Source organism: Camelus dromedarius, chromosome 36, assembly GCF_036321535.1.
Source record: "Camelus dromedarius isolate mCamDro1 chromosome 36, mCamDro1.pat, whole genome shotgun sequence".
NCBI classification, from domain to species: domain Eukaryota; kingdom Metazoa; phylum Chordata; class Mammalia; order Artiodactyla; family Camelidae; genus Camelus; species Camelus dromedarius.
This window is the reverse complement of record NC_087471.1, coordinates 406,964-417,895: the sequence shown is the minus strand read 5'-3', so window position 1 is coordinate 417,895 and position 10,932 is coordinate 406,964. Positions and strand designations below refer to the sequence as shown.

The 10,932-nt window shown below is 56.5% G+C and overlaps 1 protein-coding gene across 1 annotated transcript; it reads right to left on the bottom strand.

Annotated features, from left to right (window-relative positions):
* Positions 1–4,244: 4,244 nt before the first annotated feature.
* On the bottom strand, positions 4,245–10,557 carry NXNL2 (nucleoredoxin like 2). The gene is made up of 2 exons (XM_064482420.1): positions 10,221–10,557; positions 4,245–4,432 (listed from the first exon to the last, which is right to left on the bottom strand). Exons 1-2 carry the CDS (start codon positions 10,520–10,522, stop codon positions 4,264–4,266), a joined length of 471 nt encoding a protein of 156 aa, XP_064338490.1. The 5' UTR covers positions 10,523–10,557; the 3' UTR covers positions 4,245–4,263.
* Positions 10,558–10,932: the final 375 nt, after the last annotated feature.

Below are 10,932 nucleotides of genomic sequence, written 5' to 3'. Positions count from 1 at the left end.
CCATGGGATGAGTTCAGGAAGTCGGTAGACCTAGACTCCCTCCCCACCCTGCTGCCCTGGGTGACCCACCTCATCGATGACCTAGGGGTGGCTGGTGGTGGGCTCCCGTGGTTGGAGAGGAGAGCTGGAGGAGGGGTGCCAAAGTGAAATCAGGTAACCAGGGGAAGATGTGTGCCCCCCAGCAGCCCCCAGAGTCCAGGCAGCCAACAGCGGACAAGAGGACGTTTCCTGATCAATGTGACCAGCCTGGGAGGAGAGTCTCACCAACAAAATGGCGCCACAAGGTCACCGCCAAGGGGAGCTCACAGTTACCACCCACTGGGCTCCACTCAGCCCCCTGAACCCACTGGGTCCCACTTAAGAGGTGAGAAGACACTGCTTTCATGGATCTAGAACAAAATACAAGAAAGAAGGAGAGAAAGGAAGAGAAGAGAAGAGAGACTCAGAAGACACTTGTGGGGTGTGTGTGTGTGACTGTGGTGTGTATATGTGAGTGTCATGTGTGTGTGTGCGTGCCAGGGGGAAGTACTGGCGTGTGTGGTATGTGTGCCATGTTTGTGTGTGTGGTGTTGTGTGTGGTGTGTATGGTGTGTGTGGTGTGTCTATGTGTGTGTGGTGTTGTGTATGTTTGTGTGGTGTTGTGTGGTGTGTCCATGTGTATGTGTGGTGTGTCTGTGTGTGGTATGTGGTATATGTCTACATGTGGTGTTGTGTGAAGTATGTATGGAGTATGTGTGATGCATCTGTGTATGCTGTGGTGTGTGTCTATGTGTGGTGTGATGCATGTGTTGTGTGTGTGATATGTATGATTGTGTGGTGTGTGTGGTGTTGTGTGTGTGGTACTGTGTGTATGAGATATGGTGTGTGGGGGTTTGTGTATGGTATGTGTGTGGTATGTAGTGTGTGTATCTGGTGTGTACATGGTATGCGTCTGTGTATGGTATGTATGTGGTGTGTGGTGTGTCTGGTGTGTGATGTGTGTCTATGTGGTGTGTGTGGTGGTGTGTGTGGTATGTAGTGTGTGTATCTGTGTATATGGTGTGTACATGGCATGGTGTGTGTAGTGTGTGTCTATATGGTACGTGTATGGTGTGGAGTGTGTGTGGTGTGTATGTGTATATGGTGTGGTGAGTGTGTGTGGTGTGCAGCATGTGGAGTGGGTGTATATGTGCATTTAGGCTGTGTGTCTGTGTGGTGTGTGTGTGTGCTCTCCTGGTGGCTGCCCGGCACAAGAACACACCAGTGAAACCGTGGGGACCTCCGGGGTGACCCATGACCCTGCAGGAAGAGTGTGGCTGGGCGTCCTCAGGCTGCAGCCAGAACTGCCTGCTCATCGGGCAGCCTGGGTGTGACAGGAGACGCCACAACCCTGGGCTCCATGCAGTGACTTCAACACGGAGAGCAGTGCTTCCCTAATGCGGCGCACACAGACACCCGGGGATCCCAGGGAAAAGCGGGGCTCGGGCTGGGCCACTGCTGGGGTCTGAGTGTCTGTGTGCCCCTAAGGTTCACGCGCTGCAGCCCCCCCCCCCAGTGTGATGCTACCTGGGGGTGGGCCTCCAGCAGGTGCGGAGGGTTGACGAGGCGTGAGGATGGGCCCCGGTGGGACTAGTGCCCTTAGAAGAAGAGACGTCAGAGCTCTCTCTCTACTTCCCCACGTGTGCGGGCAGAGGAGAGCCCTCGCCAGGAACCCACCGCACACCGCCGTGATCCTGGACTTCAGACTCCAGCACCTGAGAAATAATTATCAGCAGTATTTTGTGGGGGTGGCCCGAGCCGACCACGACAGCCAGGATGCTGCAGGTCCCACCGCCCCCAGCCCGCACTTAGGGCTGTCGACAACCATTGTGCTGCTGGTGGTCCAGGACCACAGGAGGGCCTCAGGGGTGCAGGGTAAAGATGGGAAGCAAAGAGTACTCACAGGGAGCACACCGGCGGGGACTTTAGTGGGACACACACGTGTGCAGTGGCTTTACCTTCGGATGACAGGGCTTTCCGCCTGCTTTTCTGCAGTGAGCACGTTTTGCTGTTGTAATACAAGTGGCCGAAGGCACCCGTAGAAACAGCAACCAGTTCCATTGTTCTCTGATAAAAGGTTGGAAATACTCTGCCTGAATTAAAAATTTTAAAAATAACTGTAAGGGATGTTAGAATAGTAAACAGAATGTCTTCTGGGAACAACAGTGCTGCACAGGACACATCACTCTCCCAGCCTGAGCCACGCCCTCAAGGAGGAGGCACGTGCCCTGCAGGGCTGGGGCAGCTGTGGGGTGGCCTCTGCCCGGGACCCCTCCCTCCCTCCTCTGTGGAATGCTCGCGCCACACGCAACCCTGGAGCGGCTGCTGCTCCAGCCCCTGTCCCTCGTGGCGACGAATAAGCGTGTTTACCAGGAGGGGCGTACCTCTACTGTTTAGGAAGTCTGGTTGTGGTTGACACACACTCACACGTGCATGCACAGTTTGTGGTTGTCGCACCTGCAAGAGATGCCCACCCACCCCTAAGAATGTACGATTTAAAATACAGTAATTGTGGGGGTAGGAATAGCTCAGTGGTAGAGTGTGTGCTTAGCATGCATGAGGTCCTGGGTTCAATCCCCAGTACCTCCATTAGAGAAATTAAAAAAAAAAAAAAGTACAGGATTAGATCTTACATGTTTTCACCACAAAAAAGAAACGGTAACCACATGATGTGACAAAGATGGTAACTAACACTATGGTGCTGGAAAAAAATACCACGATTAGGTGTTTGGAGAAGAAAATTGCACTTTTTATACTTTATTTCTGGGGCAAATAATGAAGGAGTTAGTTCCACCAAACATGCCTTTAGTCAACCCCTGGACCCCAGTGACGCTGGGTCTCAGCCTCTGTGGTGATAATCTGACTGGGGGTGAGGGGGGTCAATAGGACTTCACCGTGGGGTCCCCAGTCCTGCTCTAAGGAAGCCAATGGCGTGGCCTCACCCTTGTGGATTCAGCAGTCACGTCCTGGGTTCAGCAGGTGGCCCGCACTGCACCGCAGAGGGCCTCGTTAGGGGAACTCAGGGATTCCTGCGTCCTACAAGGGACACTTTTGCTCCAAATTCCCAGCTGAGGGACCCAGCAGGCCAAGTGGGCGGCAAACGGAAACCGGGCCAGAGGTGGGTGCCCGGTATTTCACGATTCCAGTTGTGTGGATCAGAAGGCGGGTGGCCGTCTCCAGCAGGTGGACCAGCGAGACGAGAGGCCGGGGCGCTGGTAACGGGCCCTGCTCACAGCCCTCTTGCTATCAGTAGATTGTGTGAGGATTTTGTTTACCTGGACTGATCGGCATCTTTGAAGATGTGGAGGTTTCATCTTGAAGACGTGACTACGCAGCCTTGAGATTTTCTTTTCTTTCTAAGATACTATGATGCTATTTAAAGGAAGCGTAAGAAAACAAAGGGGAAAAAGTGCCCCAAGAAGACTCAATCAAAAAAAAAAAAATGCCATATGACATCATTTATATGAAGAATCTAAAAAATAGTAACAATAATAATGACACAAGTGAACTAATTACTATTTTGATTTCTTGAATATGTGTAAGCGCATCTCACTGTCCATTATGATTGGATTTCCGCCTTCTGTTGATTCTTATTTTGTGGTTGGCTTTATTCCTTTGATAATTATGTAAGTTTAAAAAGCTAAAGACCTAACCTGTTCTTAGAAACAGTAATTAGTACATATATGAAAACTAAAAAATGTGCAGGGTACTGTTTGTATGTATTTACACGCAGTGTAATGTGCATGTGCGGTCGGACTGTAATAATTCTACATAATAAAGCTGGAAAAACAGAACGGAGCGAGCAGGGTATTCCTTGAGCACTTCCCGCCTAAGGGCGCTTGGTCCTCCAGAAGAAGCAAGGAAATCGGGACTCCGGGTGCAAATAGGTTTGTTTATTAAAGCAAATAGATTCTGCAAATGTTAGTAATAGATACAGTTGTGAAGCATGTCATTAAAATAAAGACGTCTCCAGAAAAGGTATCAATAAATGCGTTTCTATACCCGGGGGGCTGTGTGGATGCACGTTTCGCGACGCTTTCCGGCGGCCAGGTGTGAAACCGCCCGCGATCTCGCGGAGGGAGCGGCGCTGACAGCAGCGCGGGCAGCCCCCCCGCACCGCTGCGGGGCCCCCGAGCCGCGCCCGCCCCCTACGGCGGCGGAGCGGGCGGCGGCGGGCGGCTCCCCGGCCCCGCTGGGAGCGCGCTGAGCGGGGCGCGCCGGTCCGCGCCCGGAGACGCCCCCAGCTCACCCGGAGAAGTTCTGGAAGATGTCCGCCGCCTCCGCCCAGTTCCGGAAGCAGGCCGGGCCCCGCTCCCGGATCTGCCTCCGCCCCTTGTCGGTGATGACCTCCCCGCTGGGCTGCAGGATCAGGAGCCTGGGGGTGGCGGTGACGCGGTACCTGGTCCTCAGCTCACTGCGGGGGAGGAGAGGGCGGCCCGGGTCAGCAGGCCGGGCCGGCTGCTGCACGCGCGGGGGCCTCTTCGGAGCGTCCCCCGCCCCCCGCCCTCGAGCCCGCCCCGCTGCGCCGGGCGCCCCGCTGCGCCTCTTCCCTCCTGGCTGCCGGCCGGCCGCGCCCCAGCCGGGGCAGGCCCGGAGGAGGGGCCGCAGCGACGGGCCTGTTCGGCACCTGCGCGGCGCGACACCGCAGCCGCAGCCGCAGCCACGGCCGACTGCCGAGCACCTGCGACGTGGCTGGGGTGCCTGAGGAGCGGAACTGCTTGCCTTAGTTGACTTTAAATTTAAGGAGCCACAGGTGGCTAGTGGCTGCCCAATCGCGCAGTGCAGTTTCACGCCCACAAATAACCCCACGAATGTACATGCTCTCCTGCATCTCAAGCGGTTGAACTGTGTCAGGTACGTTTAATGGTAAAAGTTTAAATTCCCTGAGCTCCAGAGAAACGCAAAGCCTTGCTAGAGTTCCTCCCTGCGGACTCAGGGACACACCGGTCAGCGCTGTGCATGAAACCTGTCTTGGGTACGTTTACCGTCGTGTGTAACCCCTCGAGAAGCCTTTTTACAAAACTACTTGTGTTCTTTTAGGCAAAGAAGTGCCCTCGTTCTCAGTTCTGCAAATCCTCATAACCCTCGAGGGATTACTGCCCTCAAGACAGGACAGCTGAGTGAAAATCCCGGTCCTGGACCACAGCGGGCTTGCCGTGGCCTCGCGTTAGCAGTAATCTGCTTTCCCTCATCTGTCGCCCTCCGGACTGCGAACTGGAGTGGAAGGAAGGACGCACCTGAGATCCTCCTGTTACCAAATGTCCCCGTGACACCTCTGTCAGGGTCTTCCTGCTGCTGCCCGATATCCAGGTCCAAGACACATCTTCATTCCAGCAGGAAAAAAAAATAAAAAAGAAAAGCCACAGTGCCTACACCCAAGGAGGAGAGACTGCACCTTGTTTCCAAACGTCTATGAAACAGTGACAAAACCAGCCATGTCCCCAGTCATAAAGGGATCTTAATAAATTGTAAATAATCAATGGTACACAAGCCACTCAATCGGACCATAACATAATGCAGTTGGAAACCAGTAAGAAATGTTTGGAATGAGTTAAAAACGAAACAACCGTGTGTTATATATGAAACAGCCATGCAGACACACAAAGCAACTAAAGCAGGGCGACGCGGAGCACACCGCGGGCCCCCAGCTGCAGGTGCTATGACACAGTCGAGAGGGTCGTGTCTCAGACACACCCAAACCTGAAAGGCCTCTAAATGGGTGAGTTCTGTGTTTAATTTGAGACGCTCAAAAAACCATGATGGAGCAAACACAGGGGAAGTAGAAAGCAGGCAAAGGACGGAGGCCAGAGATCACCAAACTAGGAAAGGAATCAAGGTGGGCTGAGCGATGAAACGAGACCCGTTCTCAGAAACGACTGAGAAGCAGAGTGAGGTTCTGTCAAGACTGACAAGGAGAAAAGGAAGACACGGTTGTATCAGGAACCAGGCGAGGCTTTGAGGAGCGGGGAGGAGGTCTGACTAGACTTCCACTGCTCCAGCTTACCTTCAGAGTCACCAAGTGGGCCCTCAAACCCCCACCCTGGCAGCCTTTGCCTGGGGACAGCTGTAACCTTGGCGCCAAGCGGGAGAGGCACCCAACCACCTTCCTCCCCCGAAGTCACCTCCCTCCCCTCTGGGCGCTGTGTCTAGAGAGAACAGGCCAGGCCTTAGAGAGGAAAGAGCCTTGCTGCTGGCAGAATGAAGTGATAACTGAGCATTTCAACCATTCGGGGGAAACCCGAGAGCCTGGCTCCTCCTCGCCCTGGGTGCCGCTGCAGTGTTGGCTCCCCCCACCTCCACCTAATGCAGCACATCCTTGTCCCTGGCACAACGGCTTCTGGGTTGTCATGGCAACTTCTGGCTCCAGTCTCTTTGCATCTCAGCCACGGGCAGATTGTTACCAAGCAAATCTCTCTACTTGCTCCAAGCATCCATCAAACAAGAGCCCTGCAGGCGCCAATCGCCGAACAATTCTGGTCCAACCTTAGGGGCTACAGAGAGACCCCAGTCCCAGACACACACTCCTAGCACAGCAGTGGCCTTGGGCTCGAGCTAGAGGGCACAGGCCTTTGGGCCAGAAATGCTCCTAGTGTCCCCAGGGGCATGAAGGAGGAGGAGGAACTACCAGGCAGAGAAGTGGGGGCCCCAGGGTTGAGGGGATGTGGCATGTGTACGATCTTTGGAGGTGGCAGAGTGTGTGGAGTATTCTGGAACATCAGTTGTGCAGTCTGGCCAGAGCATGGGGGAAAGGGGGCAACAGGAAACAAGGTGCGTATGGGTCAGATGTGGGAAGGGGGCCTGCAGGAGACATGGGCTGAGCCCTGTGGACCACAGGAAGTACTGGAGAGATGGGACAGGGAGAGACGGGACCAGACCTGTGTTCAACGAAATGAAGCAGGTACCGGAACGAGAGTCCATCAGATGGGACACCAAGGCCCAGGGGCCAGTTAGCGTATTCTACTGGTCCAGGGCCTTAATGAACAAAGTATTAATGAGCAGGAAGATAAAGGAAGCACTGGAGAGTCGCAGACTCAGAGGATGCAGTGCCTGGATGGGGACGTGTTGAGACAGGAGGGGCTGGGAACCTGGAGTGGGGCAGGGGTGGAGAGGCAGGCTAGATGCTGGGCGTAAGCACCGGCTGTAACTCACCAAGTGAGTGGCTCTAATGGAGTGGTCCTCTATCCCCAAAAGGAAGCCATGGCCAGCTGTCTTTTCCATCCAGCCAAAATCTGTTGGCCTGAAGCTGAGGTGCTCTATCCACCTGGCCCATGGCCAAGGGCAGCGGTCAGACCCAGAGAATGCAGACGCGGGCAGGTCCACTCCAGACCTCCTTGGGGTCCACCGACATTCCAGAGCCCACGTGGGTGTGAGTGTCATCAAGGAACAATCATAAAATCCATGCAAACCCACTACTGAATGGGGCTCGCGTGCCTGGGAGCACGGGACAGAAACTCCTGCTGGCGAAGCTGGAAGCTGTTGCCGATTCTCGGGCCCTTAACAAAGGGAAGGAAGGTGGCGGGATGGAACTGTGCCCATCGAGCCTGTCCCCTCACTCAGGCCTCTGGTCCACCTGCACACGGGCACCTGGGCAGGACCTGAGAGCGGGCCCTGTGCCCGCACTGCCTTCAGCTGAGGGACGTCAGTAAACACCGGCCTCTCAAGGCAGAAGGCGGCAGTCATCACCGGGTCTCGTGTGGGGCTGCACTGGGCAGCCGAGCCCTGGGCAGCCAAGCCCTGCGCAGCCTGGAGGACAGGTGAGTGGCCCTTGGCATTCTCTTCCTGCAGGTGCATCTGCAGCAGAGCTGCCTCCGGCCATGCCCGGGCTAACCCCGTGGGGGGTCTGTGATGGTTTACCTCCTTCTGAGCCTCAGGCAGGTCAGAGGAGATCCGGGGGACACGGGATGGAGCATTTCGGCCACTGAGGGAAGACAGCCCATGACTGACGGGTGCCTGCTGTCCGGGCCCCACCTTCTCACAGCCCCAGCTGAACACCACGCCTTGCACACATTAACAACTTCCCAAAAGGCTGTCTGCAGACTTCCCACCTTCCGTAGGTCTCGTTCGTGGCAGCCATTTCCGCTTCTGCCCGTGATCTGATTCCAAAATGCAGGCCAGGATTAGCAGAATTTCGGGCATAGCTCCAAAAACTGCCCCCAGAATACTGCATTTCCTAACTTACGAATTGCAATGAAAGGGTTAACAAAGTTGAGCCTGGGAAGGGGGAGGCACAAAGAGCTAAATTCTCCCCACAGAGCACCCTCAGATTCCTCTGAGGTCAGGATGCCCAAACACAGTGCCCGCGCCCTGAACTGCTGAGCCCCTGACCCAGTAACCCAGAAAAGCAGAGGGAGCGGGCACGTCCCCCACCTCCACCCACACCCCCAGCGAAGCGGTGCAAGGGACACCGAGGCTCAGTGTCCCCACAAAGAGGAAGCCAGAGCAAGAAAGGACAGGTTCCCGAGCCAGGAACACCAGTCTCTGAGCCTCCACAGCGCATCTGTGAAATGGGCTACTGATGCAAAGCACTGACACGCCCGCTACTGATAGGGCTCTGAATTCGCGCATCGGCTCAGGGCTCCTGCGTCACGTGACGTGTCGTTGTCCTCGGACTGCATACCCTGCCCACGGTCATGCCACGAGCAGGTCCCAGAGCCCGGGCTCTTTGCCTCATTACCAACTGCTAGTCCTGCCACTTTCAAAACTAAGTGTGTTCTTTCCAAAGCTGTGCGTAATTTGAACGCTAAGCAAATGCAAACTCATTTTACAACTACCACTAGACGTGAAGCTACATGAGTCCTTCCGCTGAGTAACACGGTCACTTGGATTTATTGTCGATGAGACTTTCTCAGTCCTGCCAGTGAATGAGGCCTCGGGAAGCAGGCACCCCTGGGCCTCATATCTTACCCGACAGCACCAAAAGCATGCGCTGGAGGAAAATTACTCCTCCAGGGAACTTTCCAAAGTTAGCTCCCATTTTTAATTGTCCAGAAGGAACGTCATCTCAGAATAATTAATCTGGGGGGAGGAGGGTAATGTCACAACTGAGTACTAATCCTCAGAGAAATCAACACATACTGCTTTAAAGCAAATCCAGAAATTCATCTCCCTATCTACTAAGGGGATGGTGGGGTGATGCACTTTGTGAGGGGCAAAAAACCTAAATCTGGACTCCTATGCCACAGGAGATGCCGGTATGCTAGACAGTGGGTGTCCATGCCATCTTCCCCTCTGCCAATCCTCCAGACCGCCCTCCTCCTCCCCAGACCCTCCCTCCTCCCCCCTCCGCCTCCCTCCTCCTCCCACCTTCTCCTTCCTCCTCCCTCCTCCCCTCACCTTCTCCTTCCTCCCCCCTCCTCCCCTCACCTTCTCCTTCCTCCCCTCCGCGGAGCCCATGACCACAGCCACTAGAGCACTAGGCTCAGTTTCTAGCTTGTTCACAAACTCCAAAACCCAAAATAGCTGAGGGCCTAACCCTAACCCTAACCCTTTGTCATATCTTTTCAGAAGCAGGGGTGGGGCAAGATCCCTTCAGGGAGCAAAGATTTTTGTCACCTTTGACATCCGTCCCCTCATAAGTCCAAGAACCTGGTTCTTCCTACAGGAGCTGGAGATGCTTTTATGAAGTTTCAGTCACTGTCAGTGAAGGTAAAACCGCAGTGTGGCCGGCTCCGGGTTCGCCCAGCCCCTTGAGTCCTGGCCCTTCCCCCAGCCCGTGGCCCGCAGCCCCGTCCTACCGACCCACGTCAGTCAGTCCACAGTCCCCAGCTCTGACCTGAGCGGCCTTTCTGAGTCTCCCTCTCCTTCTTTCCAGATAAGGGGCCACAGCGTCTTCCCTGCGCAGCAGGGTGGGGCGTCCCCGGGCTGCTGTTCCCAGAGAGGGCTCCCTGGACCACAGCATCAGCATCACCAGAGCTCCTTGGAAATTCAGATTCCCAGAGCCTCAGACCCACCGGCCAGAGACTAGGGTGGGCCAGGGTCAGGCTCACCAAGCCCCCTGGTGATGCAGGTGGATGAGCCCCATCTGCCAACCTTTAGAGCCTCCCTGGGAAGCTGAAGCAAGTGACTTCCATGTAGCTGAGAGAGGGCCGAACGGATTAGGGAAGGGGTCGGGGTCTCAAAGAGAAGCGCAGGGACCGGGACTGGGGCGCGGGTTGGGGGCGCGTCCGACGTTCTCCCAGCACCTCCCCACGGCCCCCACTCACTGCCGGTAGGGGTCGTGGAACGGCAGCGCCAGCCAGGCGCCGTGCAGCTCGCGCATGAAGGCCAGCATCTCCTGCGCGCTGCCATCGGCAGACACGAAGACCACCTCGAAGGGCGCGGGTGGCCGTGCCTCGTCCACTAGCTCTGCGTAGAAGTCGCAGAGCAGCGGCGTGAAATCGCGGCTGGGCGCGCAGCGGCCGGCGGCGAAGTACAGCCCCACCACCTTGTTCTGCAGCGCCGCCTCGGCCTCCACCCACGCGCCGTCGCAGGTCACCAGGTGCCGCCCGCCGAGCACGTCCACCATGGCCGGGCGCGGGGACACCCGTCCGGGAGGACACCTGCGGGGGAGACGCCGGGCGGTGAGCACGGGCTCACGGACACCTGCAGAAAAACGCGGCGGAGATGGGCAGCGATCGCAGGCGGCTGGTCACCTGCAGGCAGACGGTCACCTGCGGGCGGGCGGCGGTGTCTGGCTCCCTTTGCACCTCCGGGCGCCCGAACCTCGGCACGGGGCTGAGTCTCCGCCTCCAGCTGGAGCTGGGACGTCCGCACTGGGGACAGGGGGTTCGTTCACAGATATCCGCAAACCCAGATGCGGCGACTGCAGCAGCGCCACGCAGAGCACCCGCCTCCGGGGAGCCAAGCCGCCCCGCCCCCTCGCCCTCCAGCCCCTGCGCCCCTCCCCGCATCCCTACGTGCTCCTCTGCGCCCCGC

Bases quoted from the DNA above. Each gene is read 5' to 3' on its own strand.
- NXNL2 (XM_064482420.1), bottom strand. From the start codon at position 10,522: ATGGTGGACGTGCTCGGCGGGCGGCACCTGGTGACCTGCGACGGCGCG. The intron at 4,433-10,220 runs GTGAGTGGGGGC...CCTCCCCCGCAG, and splicing joins TTCCACGACCCCTACCGGCA to TGAGCTGAGGACCAGGTACC.